Here is a 21763-nt window from a genome sequence, read left to right as displayed (position 1 = left end):
TTCAAAAAAATTCTGAATCATAAGGTTTCGGCAAAAATAGATAAAACATACGAAATAATACCAATTTAATCTTACCAATTATTCAGCCCGTATAGTGACGTCACGCGATCAACCCCAGGAAGAGGAACTGTCAAAACAGTAAAACAGCTCGATCCCAAAGCCCACTCATATCGCCATGGGAGGGTGTTTGGGTAGTAATAGACACCGTGACCATTCCTCCAGGGAATCTTCAGATGTTGCGGGAAGTATGTCCCCAGTATTAGTCACAACCATTTATAAAAATATCCAATTTTTTGCTTGGTCATTTTATGTTATTTTCTTTGTTGATTTCAGCAGTTCAGCAACAGTAGCTGTTAGCAGTAATAGGGAACTCAAGAATTTCAACAGTTTAATTGATATGAACTGGACAAGTAAAGAAAAGAAATTGCCAGGCCAACTGTAGGCAGCTAGGCTTGATCCAACAACTGTCATAAAGAATGAGCCACCATATTTAATAGCTAAATCAGAAAATGGATGGTACTGTACCGGTCGGTGGACTGAAAACCTTGGAAAACCCAAAAATCCCGTAAATTATCTCTTCAATAACTACGGCATACAACCCACAAACGCAATGAAGTATTAAATCCGGCATACAAACCACCACGAATACTCTATTGTATATACTTACGAAAATTTACAGGATTTTCGGGTTTTCGGTAATTCCACCAACCTGGATGGTACAAGCAGGTAGAAAGAGATAATGGGTTCAAACTGTGCAATTGTGGCTTTGATGATGTCTTCCCTTTCTATCTTCTGTCAAACTCTGTATGTAGACATTTTTCTTAAGAGACAGCAGAGTTGAAGATGCAAGGAAATGATAAGATGTGAGATTCAATACCCAAGCACTTTTTTAATTTACCAATATAATTGGTTCTTTAACATGACAAATGTTTAGCACCAGTACATAAATGACAGTTTGCCTCGGTTTTGACCAGTACTGAATACTCCCAGTACTATGCATATGCGGAAAGGAAGCTACTTTTTACCATTTTAAACATTGTTGGTATGACGTTCCGCTTCAGAGGTGGAAAAACACAAGGCCTAGGAGTGCTTACAAGACCTAAGGTCAGCCTGGTATCAACTGCAAAAAGTTAGGTAGGGCGCGGAATTTAGTTTGATTGGTAAAATGAACAACATTGTCTTAGAGTCTAAGCCACAATTTTCTGATGTGACATTGTACCATCATTGTTGAAAGGTCTGTTCCAAGTGCTGTGAAGCTTTTCAGCCTGGTGACCATACACCCATCTATAATCTAATTAACTAAACTCTCGCCCTTAAGCCAATAAAGGGCTACCATTTGTATAAAATGTGAAATAATACAACTAGTATGAGGATTATATTGATATTAAATAATAGTTATATCACTTGTATGCCTCTTTTTCAGTTTCTCTGGGCAGAAACCAGCCTCTCCGTCCAGAGAAGCCAAAGTGGAAGAGTGATGTACCTTTGACAGAAGGCCAACTACGTAGCAAACGTGATGAATTTTGGGACACTGCACCCGCTTTTGAAGGCCGGAAGGAGATCTGGGATGCTTTAAAGGCTGCAGCATATGCTCTAGAAACAGGGGACCACGCCCTGGCTCAGGCCATCATTGATGGTGCCAGCATCACATTGCCACATGGTGAGAGTAGATACAAAGTCGAGGAATTGTCAAAGCCTTGGTGTGATCTATCTATCTCTAATAAAAGTTGTGAAAGAAACAGTACTTTTTAAAAACAAAGTTAAAATAAGGAGGTACAGATTAGGTTTAAAATGTAAAATGAGTTTTGATAGCTCCCTATGGCGAGACATGTTCAATCTGACAGACAGCCTGATTGAACTGCTCCAGGGTAGGGCAGGCCACTATTTGGGGTGGGAGGTTGTTCCAATGGAAGACACCTCTTGGGAAGAAAGATAACTAATAAAACAAAAAATTCACATAATATTCACATAATTATTTTTTGATAACATGCATTCATGTAATGAGGTCACTGGTCCTCTTACATTGAAAATTTAAATGCTCACTTCAGCCAAATTTTTGTCAACCCTTTAATCGTCAACCCTTTAAAGTTTCCCCCTGAACAGGTACACACTTTGAAAAACTTGCTATCCACATACTAATTGCTGCAAAGTAGTCTCTAATTTTGGTATATTTGAGACACTGAAAAATTGCAGAACCAAAGGCACATTCAGTAGCATTGTACTACCTTAATCATAGCAAAGGAAATAGACAAAATGTCACAGGGAAATATGGTGGGGGTTCAACCTGAATGACCTTTTCTTGTTTTAAGAAATTTTGTTCATTTTAATTTTTCAAGCTGAATGAAGCATTGTCATGATGTATGAGCTGTATAGCCTTTGAAGTTTCCACCTTCACTTCGGCATTCATTTTGATACAATTATTTTTATCTTTGAAAAGAATTTGTACAATAAGGCCAATAGAAGAAATGAAAACCTTTGTTGTTCTTGTTTCCTTTTTGTAATGACTGGCCTTGCCTGACTATACTAAGTCATTGTTTGTTATTTACTTGTCACAGGGGATAAAAATAATGAAAACAAGTTCCATCCCCTGTGAGCAACTTATAAGCAATCTATCTAGTACAAAGCTTCTTTAATTTTGAAGATTTCTTAGAATTGTTCAATGACATTGGTTTTATGAAAATCATATCACAATTAAACTGTGTTTTAATTCATAGAAGTATTTTTGAATTGCCTAACTAGGCGACATATAGGGTCCCATTTTCACTTGTCCGGGGCATATCTCGTAGACTTTTAGTGGTATCAACTTGTACTTTATACTGGAGTTGTAGGTACGCCCCTGAAATCGTAAGAGCTCAAAGTTCGTTCTGTAAAACTTTTCTCGGTCTAAATATAAGTACTAATAATTGTATGGCACTAGGTAAATGTGGTCGTGTTCCACTTTGTATGATATATTATTCAAAATGTATTAAATACTGGTGTAAAATTCTGCATATGCAAAACCATCGCTGCCCTAAACATTGTTCATTATGTTAAAACGTCAAGACGATATTGGAAGAATAAATTGGGTAACAAAAGTTAGAAAAATATTATTTCAGTATGGATTTGGCTAAGTCTGGCTATGGCAAGACATATTATTAATACTTTCAACGCGCAATTTAAACTTCGCTTGATCGACTGTATGACTCAGGGGTGGCACAACATCATTAATACATCTTCAAAATGTGATCTCTATAAACATGTAAAATCCTTACTCAATCCGGAAAAATATCGTTCCATAAACTTGTCACATAAATTTGTTCATGCGCTCTCGCGATTTAGGTGTTCAAGTCACCGGTTAAATATTTGCAACTTGAAACTTCATAGCTAGATAGATCTCATTGAGGGCAAGTGCTGTACACCAGAACTGTAACTCTTGCTTCCATATTTTTAGAGTTATTGCCCTTTGTTGGCGTCCGTGTCTCGTTTTCACATGTCACAGGCATATCTTGAAAAATTTAAGAGGTATCAACCTGAAACTTAATAGCTAGATAGATCTCAGAGTTATTGCCCTTTGTTAATTTTTGTTGTTAATTTTTGTCCGGCTTAACGTTGTTACCTTCAGTTCAAATGCCACCTACACTTGAAAGTTTAATGGCAACTTAATTGTCTATAAATGAACAAAATGCCAATCGAACAGCTTTAATGTCGACAGTAAATAATTCGTCAGGTGACACATCTGACTCGCAGAGTTCTAGTTTTGTAAGTAAATTGGCTAAATAAAATAAGATTCTTTAAGCTTGTTTTGCTTTTTTTTTTTGAGAAATTTGGGCCTGACCTGACAGTGTGCAAGAATAAATTTATTCAATTGGAAAACTGATGATGATCCGGCTTGTTATACATTGGTTTATTTTCTGTTTATTCCAGGTACACTGATGGACTGTTATGATGAGTTGGGGAATCGTTACCAACTGCCTGTGTATGTGTTAGGTGCTCCGACAAATCTTCTTGACGACACAAGTGAAAATGATCCGCCACAAGACAATGACTCAAAAGACCCACCTGGGGCCGAAACTGTGATAAAGTTACGGATATCTTTAACAAGCAAAGATATCAAGATAAAGGTTCGGACTACAGATACTATGCTTAAAATTAAAAAGAGACTGTTTGAATTGGAAAAGATTGAGCCGTCAAGACAACGGTTGTTTTATTCCGGAAAAATGTTGAATGACAAACTGAAGATTGAAGATGTGAAAATTCCCAAAGGCAATGTTGTTCAAGTGATAGTGACTCCGTTAGAGGGGGAGGAGATTAGTTGAAGGTTGATCAATTAATCCTGAGTGTGATCTGTACACAGTGATATTTTCTGAACTCCATGAAAACAATCATGTACATACATAGTACATACCACCTCCGAAATAATTATATTAGCTTTGTAGGCTCGGATATTATACTAGGTCAAGCATCATAAATACACCATAGTTATACACCATAGTTAAGAAGATGATCTGCAATTATAGTTATATTTATAATCTGGAATGTAACAACATTGACCTGTCCTTAGGTTTTAGAGCAAACTATCTAGAATGATTTTAATCTGGATTGGATAAAAATCTGATCTGTAAAATAAGAAAATGAATGATGAATTTTGAGGTCACACAACTGATGGCCTTCATGTTAGCCTCAGTGGGGGAAAACTGTTACCTTGGGCATTACTCAAAAACCATTAAAGATATTCAAATGACATATTTGTGTTTCCAGAGACAATAATCAGGGTTCGAATTTAGACTCGCATACTCGCAAAATGCGAGCGACATTTGCAAATTGCGAGTGACTTTTATTCAAGCTCGCAAAATTCTGCGAGTGGCTTTTTCTAGACCACAAAGTATTAAAAGGAAAGTAGAATAAACATGAACTTAACTCCGCTACGTAGTCGAGTGTAAACAGCCTATAAATGGCATGTTTACACTACCAGTATAAAGAAGACAGTACGGAGTCACGCTCTAGTAAGTTTTCAAAAATAGAACAAATATGGAAAAGACCGAGTTTTATCTAATCTTTCCGGGATGCTCCGAGGCATGCATAAAACAAAGTGAATACAAATGACGTAATCACCTAGCTCAATCATTGGATAAATTTAGCTCTTTCGCGCACTATATGTAAACCCCATCAACCTTTGTATATATTTCCGCCTAACTGTCAAAGTATAGACGCTACATTTACTGTTGCTTTATTTACTTTAAATTTATTATGCTATTGTTTTTAATACTTATATTCTTAATGAAATGTGTAGCGTGCTTGCCGAATCGGTATTACCCGATGGCAAGGGTAAATATACAAAGTGAACAATGTCAAATTATTGGACAGCTTTGTTATCAAAAAGTGGCCAGCATCTGATGAGTCTTTTTGTACCCCCCCCCCCCCCCCCCCCAAAAAAAATTGAATAAGCCATCAACAAGTTCTAGTAGTCGAGTCACGTAAGATTGATACTGACAATATTATAAGGGAATAAAGCAAATTATAAAATTGCAAGTTGATTTTTCATTTTGCGAGTTGCCTCAAAAAGCACTCACAAAATTTTGCGAGTGCTCCTCAAAGTTAAATTCGAACCCTGAATAATGCTCATGTGTATCTAAGTATGTAACTCTGGATTAAATAAATATTGAGTAATGCCCCTTTTTGACTGCTTAAACATTGTGTTACCTTACAAAGCTCTTATTATTGTAGAAGGTAATAAATACTTCTCATATTTCTGGTCATCCATGCAATCTCCGGAAAATGGTTGTACATGTACATGTACCTTGTATATTATGTATGTAAAATCATCATCTTCTACTGAGTTATGTATGTACAATGTTTTTCATACTTATTATGCCCCCCTTCGAAGAAGAGGGGTATATTGCTTTGCACAGGCATGTCAGTCGGTCGGTTGGTTCGTCGGTAGTCCAAAGCTTGTCCGAGTGATAACTCAACAATTCCTGGATGTATGGTCATCAAACTTCACATGAAGGTTGGTCCTGACAAGTAGATGACCCCTATTGATTTTGGGGGTCATCGGGTCAAAGGTCAAGGTCACAGTGACCTTTAATGGTAAAATAATTTTAAAGCTTGTCCGAGTGATAACTCAACAATGCCTGCACCCATGGCCCTCAAACTAGACATGGAGGTTGGGCCTGTCCAGTAGATGACCCCTATTGTTTTTGGGGGTCATCAGGCCAAAGGTCAAGGTCACAGTGACCTTGAATGGTAAAAGGTTGTCCGAGTGATAACGTGACAATGCCTGCACCCATGGCCCTCAAACTTGACTTGGAGGTTGGGCCTGACCAGTAGCTGACCCCTATTGTTTTTTGGGCTCAATGGGTCAAAAGTCACAGTGACCTTGAATGGTAAAAGGTTGTTCGAGTGATTACTCAACAATGCCTGCACCCATGGCCCTCAAACTTGACTTGGAGGTTGGGCTTGACCAGTAGATGACCCCTATTGTTTTTGGGGGTCATTGGGGCAAATGTCAAGGTCACAGTGACCTTGAATGGTAAAAGGTTGTCCGATTGATAACTCAACAATGCCTGCACCCATGGCCCTCAAACTTGACTTGGAGAATTGGCCTGACCAGGAGATGACCCCTATGGTTTTTGGGGGTCATCTGGCCAAAGGTCAAGGTCACAGTGACCTTGATTGGTAAATGGTTGTCCGAGTGATAACTCGACAATGCCTGCACCCATGGCCCTCAAACTTGACATGGAGGTTGGGCCTGACCAGTAGATGACCCCTATTGATTTTAGGGGTCAAAGGTCAAGGTCACAGTGACCTTGAAGGCAAACTCGACAATTCTTGGACCAAACTTGACATAAAGGTTGGGCCTGCCCAGTAGATGACCCCTATCGACTTTGGGGGTCATCAGGCCAAGGTCAATGTCACAGTAACCTTTAACGCAAAAAAAGTTAACAAATCTTCCCCCACTGATATTTCAACAATGCCTGAACCTATGATCATTAAACTTGACATGGATGTTAAGCCTGACCAGTAGATCACCCTTATTGATTTTAGGATTCATAGAGCCAAAGGTCAAGGTCACAGTGATCTTGAATGGTAAAAGGTTGTCCGAGTGATAACTCAACAATGCCTAAACCCATGGCCTTCAAACTTGACTTGGAGTTGCATCTGACTTGTAGATGACCCCTTATGATTTAAGGGGTCATCGGGTCAAAGGTCAAGGTCACAGTGACCTTGAACGAAAAAAACTTGTCTTGTGATAACTTGACAATGCCTACACCCATGGCCCTCATACTTGACATTTAGGTTTCTGGTGACCAGCTGATGACTCTGGATTTTGAGTTCATAGAGTCAAAGGTCATGACGGTCATAACACACTTTATCCTCACACTTTAATGGTCATAATCTTAAAACTGCCTTAACGGCAACAAATCAGCTGTCATTTCGGTCCATGCATATTTCATTCAATTGTCCATATAATCCTGACAACATGGCGCTCAGGGGGGGAGCATAATGTTTGACAAACATCTCTTGTTATTCCTAGGCGTTTCCCAGGCTGTACACAGAAGACCAATAGATTGGAGTGATATGTGCAAGCACAGTAACTACTACTTATCTTAGATAAGCTTTGTTCATTTAATGAATTAATGCAGTATTAGAAGCAAACCCAACGGAGTTTTCATCAGGAATTGTTACTTGTTGGAATCTATATGTATACTTTTGTTACAATTAAAGCTGCAGCTAGCAACCTTTTACTGTAAATTGATGTAATTTAATGAGGACTTTTTTTGTGATTTTTGGTTTGTCCATTTTAGCTAGATTTAAAGTTGATGAGCATACATGCCATATCCCCCGGCGGGGGGGAAAATCCCCCGGAATTTCGATCCATCCCCCGGTCTCCCGGCGGGAGATAAAAATCCCCCGGAATTTAAAAAAAAATTTTTTTTTTTTTTTTTTTTTTGAAATTTTACATCAGGCAATAATGACAAAGTGAAATCACAGTATGTGAGTGAAACTCTCCAAAAGGAAACTTTTACAACAAGTGATCAATTAATTTGTAGTAATTATCAAAGGCAAAGAAATATTACTCTTTTGGAAGGAAGAAATTAATAATATTTATTCTATTCCCTTATTGTCTGATAGTCATCAAAGCTGATAGAATTAAGCACAAGTTTTTTAAAGACTTTGGAGGAAGGTAAATTTCATTCAATTGTCTCGAAAACATATTTTTCCAATGACATATTTTGTTCTGCAAGTGCATTACAGTATGACATGACAGTGTATCATAAAAATATGATAAATCATGACATAAAATAAGTCTGTATAATGAAAAAGTTCAGAGGTTTTCAAAGCAAACTATATGTGAAAACATTTTTTCATACTTGCGTCTAAAAATACTTCCAGTTCAATATGTACTGGTATAGACTTCATCCATGGGCACGAATTTAGCACTCACAATCTCGCAAAATACGTGTGAAAATTGGATAATGCCAGTTGAGGTTTAAAGTACTTGCAAAATTTTACTAGAGCAAAATCTTGGAGAAATACCGACTTAATTTGCCTAATTTCTTTTTCACGTAAACACACATAACATGATGTATACACAATCGTGGTTAGCTAAGCTCACATTCTGGACTGGTAATTCATGTTTAGATTTAAGGCAGGTATTTGGCTAAAATCGTATCAATTTTGAGTCTGTCTATCATCATGACAAGCAAAAATATCAATTTTTTTACACATGGATATTTTAAATCGACGATGGTTTATGGTTCAAGGGATGAACTAAAAAATTGTGAATGAATTTAAGATTGTGCGTGTCAAAATTTTCAGCACTCACAAATTTGCCAGTACAATTTTGTTTCTAATTCAAGCCCTCATTTCATTTAATTCAAGCCCTCATTTCATTTAATTCAAGCCCTCATTTCATTTAATTCAAGCCCTCATTTCATTAATCTTAATTTAGTTATGTATCATAAAGTATGACAAAATTATACAGAAATGATCACAGATATTCACTTGCATATATTCATCTGCTTGAGGTTGTTACCATTTACAATATGCATTGATCACTAGAATATTGTTTTTGAAGGTATAAACAGAGATTCACAGTTTAAATTGTTGCATTTCATCATTGTTTCAAATGTTCATTACGCATCAATATTCAAGATACATGTAGTAATATACATTTACATTCAGTTTGCTGTTTTACCATAAGTTTTAGTTTAAACTTAATTTATTTTACAACAATTGTGAAAACAATAATATAAGCTTATGCTTAGTCACTCTAGTATGCACAATGTTGCACAAGATATGTATGGTCTTGTGTTGTGGGGGAGACTGGAGAACACAGAGAAAACCCACTTGTCTGGCTTAGTGACCACTGACCAAGCTCACATGGTGCCAGGCTTCCATTCTAACCCTGGTCATCTTGGTGAGATGGGAGTGGTCTAACCACTGCCCTTACCAGACAACCTTTCACCATTATACAGGGTCTACAAAGAGAATCGTTTTTGATGCATAATCCTGATTGTTCCTTAAATCCTGTCAAAGCACAAGATGAACATCTGTAGGGAAATGTAATTTCGCAGAAAAACAATTATTTCATGCTCTAGTGCTCTGTCTGAAATGGCAGATGTACGGTATTTGCTTGCAAGAGAAATAACCCTGTCCTAAATTTTAAGCATGGCCTATGGTTGTGTATTAACAGGTACACGTACATGAACATTTGGGGCTGACAAATTGTTTTGTATGCAGCTTGATCAAATTTTCACCTGTTCTAAAAATCTTTTGTAGCCTGTATGCATAAAATTAGAATTCTTCCTAGAAATACATGACATGTAATAAGCCAAATTCTGTTTATGCTTTCACATGTTATAGATTTGTGAAGGTACTTGACAGAACATTCAATAATTATGATACGATACAATTTTACACATTCTTTAAGCGTATCTAAGAACAAAGTTTGAAATGGTTTTGTTTGTGTTTTTTGGTTTTTTTAAATATAATGTGTAGACAGTTATGATGTTAATGATTAAGTTTTTGTATTGCACTAGGAATTTCAGGATGAATTGAAAGTCAGACTTTGTATAAATGAACATTACCATGAATTTGTCAGACGTCCAAACATCATTTATAGATCGATCTAAGCATGATTAATGTTAATGGCTTATTCTACATGTAGTAAACATAGCTTTATACTGAAATGTGAGTGCATATTTATGTGTGTGTGTTTGTGTGCATGTGTGCGTGCGTGCGTGTGTGGACGCGTGCATGATATCTGTGGGTGATTTATTCTTGCACAAGGTTTTAAAGTTTGTTGCATTTGGATTTTTTATATTTTGTTTTTCTTAAACTTATATATATTTTATTTGACAAAAGATGTGTTTCATTCTTTCTTTTTTATGAAATTGTGAATATGACATTGTGCAATAAACGTTTTGAAAATAGAAATAAAAAATATTAAAACATGAATATTCTAGTTTGAAACTTTTCTCTGCCACTAGACATCTATAAGAGGGCCCCAGGTTTGAACCCTGCTCCAAGTTTCTTCAAGTACTGCTACCCAGGAAATGGTAAATGAATTTACTAAAATGTATATAACGCTGATTTTAAAGCTGTTTACCCGGTATACATTATTGTCTGTTGCTTTACAATTCAACATGCTTGTATGTGACATGTTCATCAGAGTGATATATAAATCTTTAGTTTGACTACACAATCATTTACATTATATCAACGCTTGGACTATGCTGCTTTATGTTTAAATGTCTTTAAAATCATTGAAGTTGACACTACGATATGTGCACATTCATCAATTAATTGTATTGACTGTCAAGCGCTTATCACATTTTGATTTATGCATGAAATGTTTTCTAAAATGCATTCTATGAAGATTCAATTTTTTTTGTCAATCTAGCAATAAATAATACTAACGGGTTTCATCCACTAGTCAAATACAACCAAAAAGCAATTGTACTAGAGCATTATTTTCCTGATAATTTGTTCAAGTTATTTATATTTGGAGGAATGTATAAAATCTCAAACACCCTATATAATCAAACTAAGAAAGAGTTTTTAGCTCGAATAGGGCTTTACTACTCGCCCCAGCGTCGGTGTCCGGTTCAAGTTTTAGGGCAAGTTGGCATTTTCACTTATAAGTCCAATACCCTTCATTCAATTGACTTAATACTTCACTCAGTTGTTCAGAGCCATCACATAATGAGGTTAGATAACTCCATATTATCCTTTATACAAATTATGGCCCCTGATTGACTTTGGAACTTGGGTTAAAGTTTAAGGGCAGGTTGGGATATTTATTAATAACTTCTATACCCTTTATTCAATTGACTTAATATTTCGCACAATTAATGACACCCATAAGGTACAATAAGGTTACATAACTTCATGTAAACCCTAAATACCAATTATGGCCCTTGATTTACTTTAAAAAAAAATAATTCTTTTGATTTCTTTTGACAAGCACATTTTTATATGCTTAACCAGATTTTCACAAAGGGAAAACAAGTTATAAGAATGACTTGTGTCATTGTTTAGGCGGGTTGGTGGGAGGGCAGCGTCAAAGTCACCTTATGTATCGAATATTTAGCTAGGTTTGACATCTAGTGACCAAACTTGGTATATAGGAAGAGGTTATAGAGACCTTTTATGAGATTTCTTATGAGGCCCATAGGATCAAGGTCAAGGTCAAAGTTATTATTAATAGAAAAATGGTTGGTAATGAATAACTTTAGTAAGGGTTGACAAATTGCGAGCAAACATGGTTTATACAAAGAGTTTATAGAGACCTTTCATGAGATTGTGTTTGGGGCCCCCGAGAATAATGGTCACTGTTTACTTTTTAATTTGATTTTTATTGCTTTTGACAGGCACATACATAAATATTGTATTCACTTCTAAGTCAAAGCGGCGTAGTCGAGCGCGCTGTCTTACGACAGCTCTTGTTTGTATACTATAGTGACATTGCCTACAAGTTTTGACCATTGCTATAATACGAGCTCCCTAAATCTAGCTGCTTCGGCAATGACCATAGGTGATGTTTTCGTACAACAGCCTTGGTGCTGTCATTGTCATAAGAACGATGCTGGCCATGCCTTGGAACCTGTTGAAAGATTTTCACAATATTGATTTACATTATTACAATGACAATGTGCATACATGATGCAGGTCCCACGACTCTGGCTTAAAAGTTTGAATGTAAAGTGCTTAGATCACTGGAGGAAATGGAATGAGTGTTGGCTTCCGCTCGCAGTGCTCTTGTTTTCTACTCGGCTTGTCCCTTTTGCCCTCAAATGAACATGCCCCTAGAGTGACACTTCGACAGAAACAAATGAGAAGAGTTTTGCTAGTGAGTTCTCAAAACTGAGAAACCTGGACATTTAAATTACTTACCGGTAATCACAAACAGTCATCTACTGTTCAACCGTCATCTACCTACAATTTTTCATGTTCATACATACCATTTTCTAGTTAATATTGAGTATGCTAACAAACCCTTCACAAATATGATTTTTGTAATCTTAATGTTTGACCTGCTGACGCCAAATTCTATAAGAGTCATCAATCGGAGAACAGGCGATCTGCCTCCAAACTTTCATGAATGTTTGTCATACCATCCCCAAGCTGGTGTGTGCACACTACCTTTTACCAAAAAAACGATTATGACCTTGACTCTTTACCAACTAACCCTAATGTCAAAAAGGGTCATCCACTGGCCAAAGAAGGCAAAAGTTTTCAAAACAACACTGAACATGAATTCAACTTATCAACCAGAAAACAATAGGGGTTTCTAAGGTAAAAGCTACAACTGAAGTTTCATGAACCCAGGCCAAAATATTGAGTTTTTGTGCAGAAATGTTTTTTTAAAAATGTGACCTTGACCTGCTAACCACAATAGGTAGGACCTTGTGGTAAATAGCAACCTGCTCTTCAGATTTTAATAGACAACTGTTCGCTCTGGATTTTGATGAAATTGGTCTTAAGCTATTGTGAATGTTTTCCAAACAAAACTAGTTTTGACCTTGACATTAAACAGTCTAGCCCCAACAGCTATTGAGGTCATTCTGTGTTCCAGTGTAACCTACCAATTAAGTTCCAATAGTTGTTTTAAACATACTGGTACACAAAGTTGTTTAAAGCACTTCCCTTTGGGTGAGATGAAAGTTATAGACAGATTTGTCATCAAAATTTTATTTCTAACAAATAGGATTTTAATACAAAATCATGTGTTGCAGCAATGTTATTTATATAACAAAATGTAAAATCTTGCAAGATATAGCACAATATTAAAGCACATACAGTCTGAAGCTGCGAGCAAAATTTCTGTAAATGCACAGAGTATATATGAACAATTTAGATTATAACTCTTGACCTATGTTTAAACTTAAGTGTCTACAAAGTTTGCTGCAAACAAAGGTTCATTTATTTTCAAAGGCTCAATTCATCAAAGACATACCTGTTATCATGAAACAAGAAAACTTGCAAAAAATTCTGTAACCAATAGAAATCAAAAGTAAGAATTGAATAGATTCCAAATATTCATCTACTATAAAGACCCCAAGTGTATTCTACTGGGGTCAACATTTAACTGTAGCAAGAAATTCCCCAAAACATCCACGGTCTTTAATTATGTAGTAAATGATTGAAAATATAACAAATTGTTTTCATTGCTTATTCCTCACCATACATTGTGTTAATCATGTGTTTTTCTCTATAATCAGGTCTATGAATAAATCTTTTTTAAATAAAAAAATCAAGCGAGGTCTTTCAATCCTCACTATTGATTAATTTACATAACACTAACCATATCTCCTCAAATGTAAAAACTTCACACTTGTTGTAATAATAAAACATAGCTTCAATTCACAGGTATAAATATTCCCATAGCTACGAAAAGTAGTCTGAATAATAGTGTATAACCCAATGGTGAGGGTAAGTAGCTCTTGACAAATCAACTCCATCCCGCCTGTTTCTGAATGCAGTGCCACCAAGTGAGCACTATCAAACTTATTAATACCCAATAACAGTTTACTCAGAGTCCAAAACATTTGTCAGTACATATCATCCGTATATTCCGTTGGTTGCATCCCACGATCGATCAAGGCCTTTTTCTTTCGGTCCTCTTCTGCTTGTTTTGTAATTTGTTCCTCTCGTTGCATCTCTAGAATTTCATCTATCGGTACCTCCTCTAATGGCAGATTGCCTTCATTTTCTACATCCTGAAAATATGTGGAATGCGTGTATCTTGCTGCACAAATATTGCTGATATGAGGATCAAATTCTGGTGATGGTTGAACCACTACAATCCCCTGACCCCTTGCATCACAGGTGGATACCAACAAATATAAAAGAAAAGAAGAGCTCCACTGAGTTAATGTCAACGCTAAAAATGACACTTAAATTTCTGTAGAATATTGCTGTTGCTTAATAGTGCTTTACTTGAAATTTATATACATGGTACCATAATATCACATCCATAATATACATGGTACCATAATATCACATCCATAATATACATGGTACCATAATATCACATCCATAATATACATGGTACCATAATATCACATCCATAATATACATGGTACCATAATATCACATCCATAATATACATGGTACCATAATATCACATCCATAATATACATGGTACCATAATATCACATCCATAATATACATGGTACCATAATATCACATCCATAATATACATGGTACCATAATATCACATCCATAATATACATGGTACCATAATATCACATCCATAATATACATGGTACCATAATATCACATCCATAATATACATGGTACCATAATATCACATCCATAATATACATGGGTTTATATATTGGTACCATAATATCACATCCATAATATACATGGCACCATAATATCACATCCATAATATCACATCCATAATATACATGGTATCATAATATCACATCCATAATATACATGGTACCATAATATCACATCCATAATATACATGGTACCATAATATCACATCCATAATATACATGGTACCATAATATCACATCCATAATATACATGGTACCATAATATCACATCCATAATATACATGGGTTTATATATTGGTACCATAATATCACATCCATAATATACATGGGTTTATATATTGGTACCATAATATCACATCCATAATATACATGGGTTTATAAATTGGTACCATAATATCACATCCATAATATACATGGGTTTATATATTGGTACCATAATATCACATCCATAATATACATGGTACCATAATATCACATCCATAATATACATGGTACCATAATATCACATCCATAATATACATGGTACCATGATATCACATCCATAATATACATGGGTTTATATATTGGTACCATAATATTACATCCATAATATACATGGTACCATAATATCACATCCATAATATACATGGTACCATAATATCACATCCATAATATACATGGGTTTATATATTGGAACCATAATATCACATCCATAATATACATGGTACCATTATATCACATCCATAATATACATGGGTTTATATATTGGTACCATAATATCACATCCATAATATACATGGGTTTATATATTGGTACCATAATATCACATCCATAATATACACATGGGTTTATATATTGGTACCATAATATCACATCCATAATATACATGGGTTTATATATTGGTACCATAATATCACATCCATAATATACATGGGTTTATATATTGGTACCATAATATCACATCCATAATATACATGGGTTTATATATTGGTACCATAATATCACATCCATAATATACATGGGTTTATATATTGGTACCATAATATCACATCCATAATATACATGGGTTTATGCACAATTCAGGCCATTAAGTGTAGTTCTTAACGCCATTATTTGATTTTATCTGTAATAAAATTACAATTAAACAGTCAGCGTTTAAAAACACAATTTATTAATATATTTAAGTTTTTAATTCGCAATCTCAAACTTGTTTGACCAGTCTTCATGTGTTGTTCTGTTTACTATGTTTATCTTGTTGCAAAGTGTTATATTTTAAGGGACTCCCAGAGATTGCCAGTTAGCGACTTTATGGAAAAATGTTTTTCCTGGACAGAAGTAACGTATTGCAAATCATTACTAGTCTTGTACTAAACTTCATCATTGAAAGCTTGCACAATGTAGAAAATGTCTATGATGATCAAATATTGTCTTTAAAGTCGTCGTTTTTGAACTGTTTTAGTAATATTATTTTGGATAAAAATCAAGGACCAGACAGGCGTAGCTGACAAAATTACTCTACTTTCAAAACTATCACAAGACTTGAATACTGAAGGTGTTTGTGTTTAATTATAACAGGTATCTCAATGAGTGCTGTCTATGTTTGCTGAATAATCAATTTGCAATTTTTTTACTAAAACTGACAATATTTGGAAAGAAAACATTTAAATACATTAACAGTTAGTGTTATTGGTATAATGGATAATGTATTATGCAGCCACTCATTGAGAGTCCTTTTAAACAAAGGACTACATTTTAAGATGCTAACCACTTCTCCCAGCAGAACAACATTTTCTCCGCGCACAATGAAGATTCCTCTTGGAATGTCTCCATACTTTTTGCCAACATGGATCCGCTCAATTGTGCGATGTAGTACCAAGTTAGCTGAAATAAATCCAAAACAAAAGAATTATGTGAGATGTAACCTTCATCTTGTACATCAACCATATTTCTAATGCATTTAAGTTTTACTTTTTAAATTAAACAAGAGCTGTCACAGAGACAGCGCGCTCGTCTATTCCGCCGCTTTTCAGTGTAAGGATTGAAAAGTTTTGACGAAACATGCATGGATCACTGTAAAATTAGATTAGAATGATGCCTGCAAAGATTTGTGTAAAATTCAAAAACATACAGCCTTTAATGAAATAAAGACTTGATGGAAATAGCATGCAATACATTAAACTTAAAGGATTATAGGTTGTATACAATAATATTCTAAGTCCAATAATAGGCCACTATTTGCAAAAAACAGTTATCTAACTTGGTTATTCAAGTAGGTTGGGTGGTTGAGTACTATTGTATAAAGTCTCAATGCAATGCATCAAGTAGTTGCTGAGATATTAACCTATGTGTGCTAATATGCAAAACCTTAACCAGAATTTCTAAGTCGCATAATAAAGGGACAAAAATTATATAATATGCAAGATAGAGTTATCTTACTTGATTAATTAAGAAGGTTGAATGGTTGGGAGCCTGTGTATAAAGTTTCAATGTAATACATGATGTATTCGCTGAGGTATTGACTTAAAAGTGCAAAACCTTAACCAGAATTTCTATGTCGAATAAAAAAAGGGCCATTTTTTGAAGTTAATGCAACCTAGAGTTATCTTACTTGGTTATTTAAGTAGATTGGATGGTTGAGTACCATTGTATAAAGTCTCAATGCAATACATCAAATAGTTGCTGAGATATTAACCAGAATTTCAAAGTCAAATAATAAAGGCCCATTGTTTGCATTATATTCAAATAATTGTTATCTAACTTCATTAATTTAGACGTTTAGATAGTTGGGAATACATATCCAAAGTTTCAATGAAATAAATTATGTATTTACTGAGATAATGAATTAAAGGTGCTTACATGCAAAACCTTAACCAAGGTGTGACGCCGAAGCCAGTGTGAGTATTATAGCTCTCCTTATTCTTTGAATAGTCGAGCTAAAAACAACAACATGTTTTTAATAAATATTGTGTTCACAAAATAATGAACCAGCTTTTATGTACATAATTGAAGAGAACCCAAGATGTTATACATACCAAACTGATCAATGCTGCGCAAAATTCCAATCAATGTTCGCCCATCTCTCAATACAACCAGCAATTTCTCTGAAAAAATACACCAATTATAATGTTCCACTTAGTTGAACAAAAATATCCATAATTACAAAATGTTCACAGGCATCGCAAATAAATATCAACATTAAACTACATAAGACAACAAAATAATACATTACTCTTGAATCTTCTTGTTTCAATTTACAGAATACTAGAAAGGTCAGTACATAATCTAGTCATATTAAACTGAACTGCAAAAAACCTTTTATCAATGAAATTCAACACCTGTTTTAAAAGTCGTTGCTTCCATGACTTTTGTCATTTGACACTTATTTTGGGCTGACCATACATAATCATGGACTAATGCCCTTTGAAAAGCAACATGATAACCGTTGAGCACAAAATGGGGATTTTGTTACGTATTTGAAACTTTTTAAAACTAGGGTTAAAACATTTTAGTTATTTACAACCTATCGATGTACAAGAAAAGGTACTTTAGTTAGAAACAAAAAAATTTAAATAAAAGTGATTCTTGCAATATTCGAAAGCTAGTGGTCTGAAATTGGACACAATGATGTTGAGTTTCACTATGGATTTACAGAGTTCCCATTTAATATTTTTTTCAAGGGTAAACTTACCCCCTGAGTACAAAAATTGGGGGTAAAATGCAATTTTTGAGGGTATGAAATAAATAAATATTTTAAAAAATTTGTATTGAAAAGTTACATTATCAGACAATGCGAATGTCCGTCGGACGTGTCCGGTATATTTTCATTTTGACCGACGAAAGTTTTGTTTTGGTCGGTCACAATGTCCGGTGAAAAATTACAGTCAGCACCGTTTAATTTTCAGAAAATTTACTTTCAGTTTCTAAATAAATGTTCAGAGTTATTTTTAACTATTATAACATGATTATTCAGCATGTTAATCTGTGTATCACTATTTGTAAACCCCGTTTTGCACATGTTTCTGTACAAGCCGAAAAAACTCGTAAGGTTCCGATTACAGCTCGTACTCTAATACTTTTTAATAGACGGAATTTTACGGAAATGTTCAGAAATTACAAAATTCCGTATGTATTTTTTTTTCGGCGAAGTGGTTCCCGGCAATCGTGTTAATTTAAATATGATGATGAACATACTGAGCTGACACTCTTTCCGCTCTTTTTAACATTGTCAATAACAAGAACTCTACTTTTGTTTATGCATAAATGTTGTGTCTGAGTTTGACTTGTAGAACAATTCGTTATATTTTATAACCGTACTGTATCTTTAATTTAAAGATGAGTAAAATAGTAAGATCTAGCTGCTCCATGGATAGACGAACCGGATATGAGTTTTTTTGGGAGGCAAGGAAGGAAAAAAATATGACTTAAGATCCGAAATATTATATTTTTTTTACCTGATGCTTAGCTTTTTTTGTAATTTATAATAGTAGAACACATTTAAGCAAGAAGATCTAAACCTGTTTTAATGGGGAATTACAAAACTTATTTAAACAAGAGGCTTAAAATCAAGGTTTAGGCTGATGTAACTGAATACTGTTTGTATCATTGCGACAGGTAAAAATTTGGTGCGACAGGTAAACTTTCAGTGTTTACCTGTCGCAATGTCCTGCGAAGAAAAAAAAGTTTTTATGGCCGAGTTGTTACGATTGTATAACGAGGTCTATCTCGAAGCTTTGTCGGAGGAGGCCGAGTTATTACGATTGTATCGAGTTGTTCCCCTTCGCATTATTGTTGTCTGTGTCAGTCAACTTTCGTTTTGTTGGAAAGGTAAACAACTTGTTTTAATGCATTAAATGCTTGTTTAGTGCAAAATAACATTTCACTTACATGGTAAAATATGAATGTAACTCTTTATGATCAATTTCAACCATAAAATACTTGAACTTCACTTAAAACAATTTCAATATTTTTAAAACACCCCCGTTTTTTGCACATTCCCGTTTAGACGGTAGGGATTGGAAGAATCCCGTATAACACGTCTAATATTTTAGACTAAGGGAATACAGTCAAACTTGTTCCGGCAGCCATTTTAACTGTCTTGTGAGGGGGTTTTCACAGGCGATTATTTCAGACCTATCAATTGGACGATTGGATATAAAAAGCTATTTATAATTATAGTGACGATAATCAAGAATAGCTGTGTATTATAATATCACTTATTCACTTCATGTAACACGAGTGTGAAACCAATTGCAAGACATTTTATATATCTGTAAAGGTTGTATTAATAAATAACAGCTACAAGGAATGAAATTGCAGGAAATAATGGGCACAAATTAAGAACTTCACTAATACTGGCTAGATAAGCAAAAGTATTGAACAAAATTACCAGACTCAGACCTTGTTTTTTGTGGATTTTTTAACTTTCCTTTTTTTGTTTTACACTTACTGTCAATTTCTTCAATTAAACTTGCAGTTCCTGGTAAGTAATTCATGTTTATTTCTCATTGAAATAAATTTAATCGAAATATGTTGGCAATGTTTAAGAAAATATTTAAAAAATTCAAGAAATGTGTTGACTCGAGCGTCTGAGAGACAGTGAGTGGATAGGCGCTTTAAAATCTCTTTTAACCCAATCAGTAGCTAAAATAGGAGGAAAGGAAGGTTACCTACAACCTTTAATATAATCCCGTGCGCTCTTTCATCTCTCTGGGGAGCGACAGATAAAAAGTGGAATTGAAAGGCATATATAATTCTGTTGGAGCCAGCGTAGTAGATTATGTTATTTCAAACTATAATTTATTTTCAACGTTTCAATCTTTGAAAGTTTTGCATATCACAGAGTTTTCGGACCACTGTCCCGTTGAATTTGTTTTGAATGTCAGGAATTTTCATTCCGATCCTGGTAATATGTTACATGAAAAATTAATCTGGGATGAATCCAAATCCCAAGAACTTATGTCATTGTTACACCTTAAAAGGGATCTGTTTGATGATTTAAATGGTAAATTTTCCAGGGGTGAAATAGATATAAATAGCTGTATTAATACATTATCTGATCTTATTTACGATGTTTCATTTATGGTACACGGTAAAACTTGTTCATCGAAACGCAGGAATTCGAAACATAGAAGTAAAAAATCTGCATGGTTCAGTACTGAATGTAAACAAGCAAAGGCATTTTTTGTGATAAAAAGAGGCAGTTTAATTTGTTACCAAACGATTTTAATAGACTTAATTTTCTCTCTGCAAGAAAACGATACTGCTCTGCGAAGCGTAGGGCGAAAGTATTCTTTTATAGTAAGGAAAAGTCTAATATGTCAAGACTTTGTAAAAAGGATTCAAGAAAGGTCTGGAAGTACATTAAGAAAATTAATAAGACAAATAGCACGGCGGTCGATGTACCGTTAGAATCCTTTGTTAACCATTTTAAGAATATGTCAGCTTCACCAAATGCAAGTAATTTTAACAATGAAGAATTTAACAATAGTGATAATATCTCAGTTGATAGCCTTGATTGTGCTTTTACGTTAGATGAGATAGTTAATACAATTAGTTCTATGTCCAGACACAAAAGCAGTGATATTAGTTGCAATGTTGCTGATTTTTTCATAGATGCAAAAATGTTTATTGCTCCGTATTTAGTAAATATTTTTAACAAGATATTTGATAATGGAATTTATCCAGAAGCCTGGACTAAAGGTGTTATTGTGCCTATCCATAAAAAGGGTGATAAAACTAACCCATCTAATTATAGAGGGATTACACACGTTAATGTGATTCCCAAATTATTTTCGCTATTGTTGAGAAATTGGTGTGAAACTGAAAATAAAATCAATGATGCGCAGTTTGGTTTTCGTGACAACAGAAGCACTGTTGATTGTATTTTTATACTTCATACTATTATTCAAAAGGTTTTAGCGCAAAAACAGAAATTGTACTGTGCTTTTATTGATTATGAAAAGGCCTTTGATACTGTTGTACACGATGCTTTGTGGATTAAATTAGTTCAG

At 34.7% G+C, this 21763-nt stretch overlaps 2 protein-coding genes across 2 annotated transcripts; one reads left to right on the top strand and one right to left on the bottom strand.

Annotated features, from left to right (window-relative positions):
* The first annotated feature begins 100 nt into the window (after positions 1-100).
* On the top strand, positions 101-10440 carry LOC128210310 (ubiquitin domain-containing protein 2-like). The gene is made up of 3 exons (XM_052914577.1): positions 101-245; positions 1424-1660; positions 3904-10440. The coding sequence occupies exons 1-3, from the start codon at positions 176-178 to the stop codon at positions 4293-4295; spliced, it is 699 nt and encodes a 232-aa protein (XP_052770537.1). The 5' UTR covers positions 101-175; the 3' UTR covers positions 4296-10440.
* A 2715-nt stretch (positions 10441-13155) lies between these two features.
* On the bottom strand, positions 13156-20347 carry LOC128210308 (U6 snRNA-associated Sm-like protein LSm1). Its single transcript, XM_052914575.1, has 4 exons — positions 20200-20347; positions 17786-17854; positions 16519-16634; positions 13156-14204 (listed from the first exon to the last, which is right to left on the bottom strand). The coding sequence occupies exons 1-4, from the start codon at positions 20243-20245 to the stop codon at positions 14037-14039; spliced, it is 399 nt and encodes a 132-aa protein (XP_052770535.1). The 5' UTR covers positions 20246-20347; the 3' UTR covers positions 13156-14036.
* Positions 20348-21763: the final 1416 nt, after the last annotated feature.

This window comes from Mya arenaria, chromosome 12 (assembly GCF_026914265.1).
Source record: "Mya arenaria isolate MELC-2E11 chromosome 12, ASM2691426v1".
NCBI classification, from domain to species: Eukaryota; Metazoa; Mollusca; class Bivalvia; order Myida; family Myidae; genus Mya; species Mya arenaria.
The sequence above is the reverse complement of the archived record's forward strand: the minus strand, read 5'-3'. Positions and strand labels throughout refer to the sequence as shown.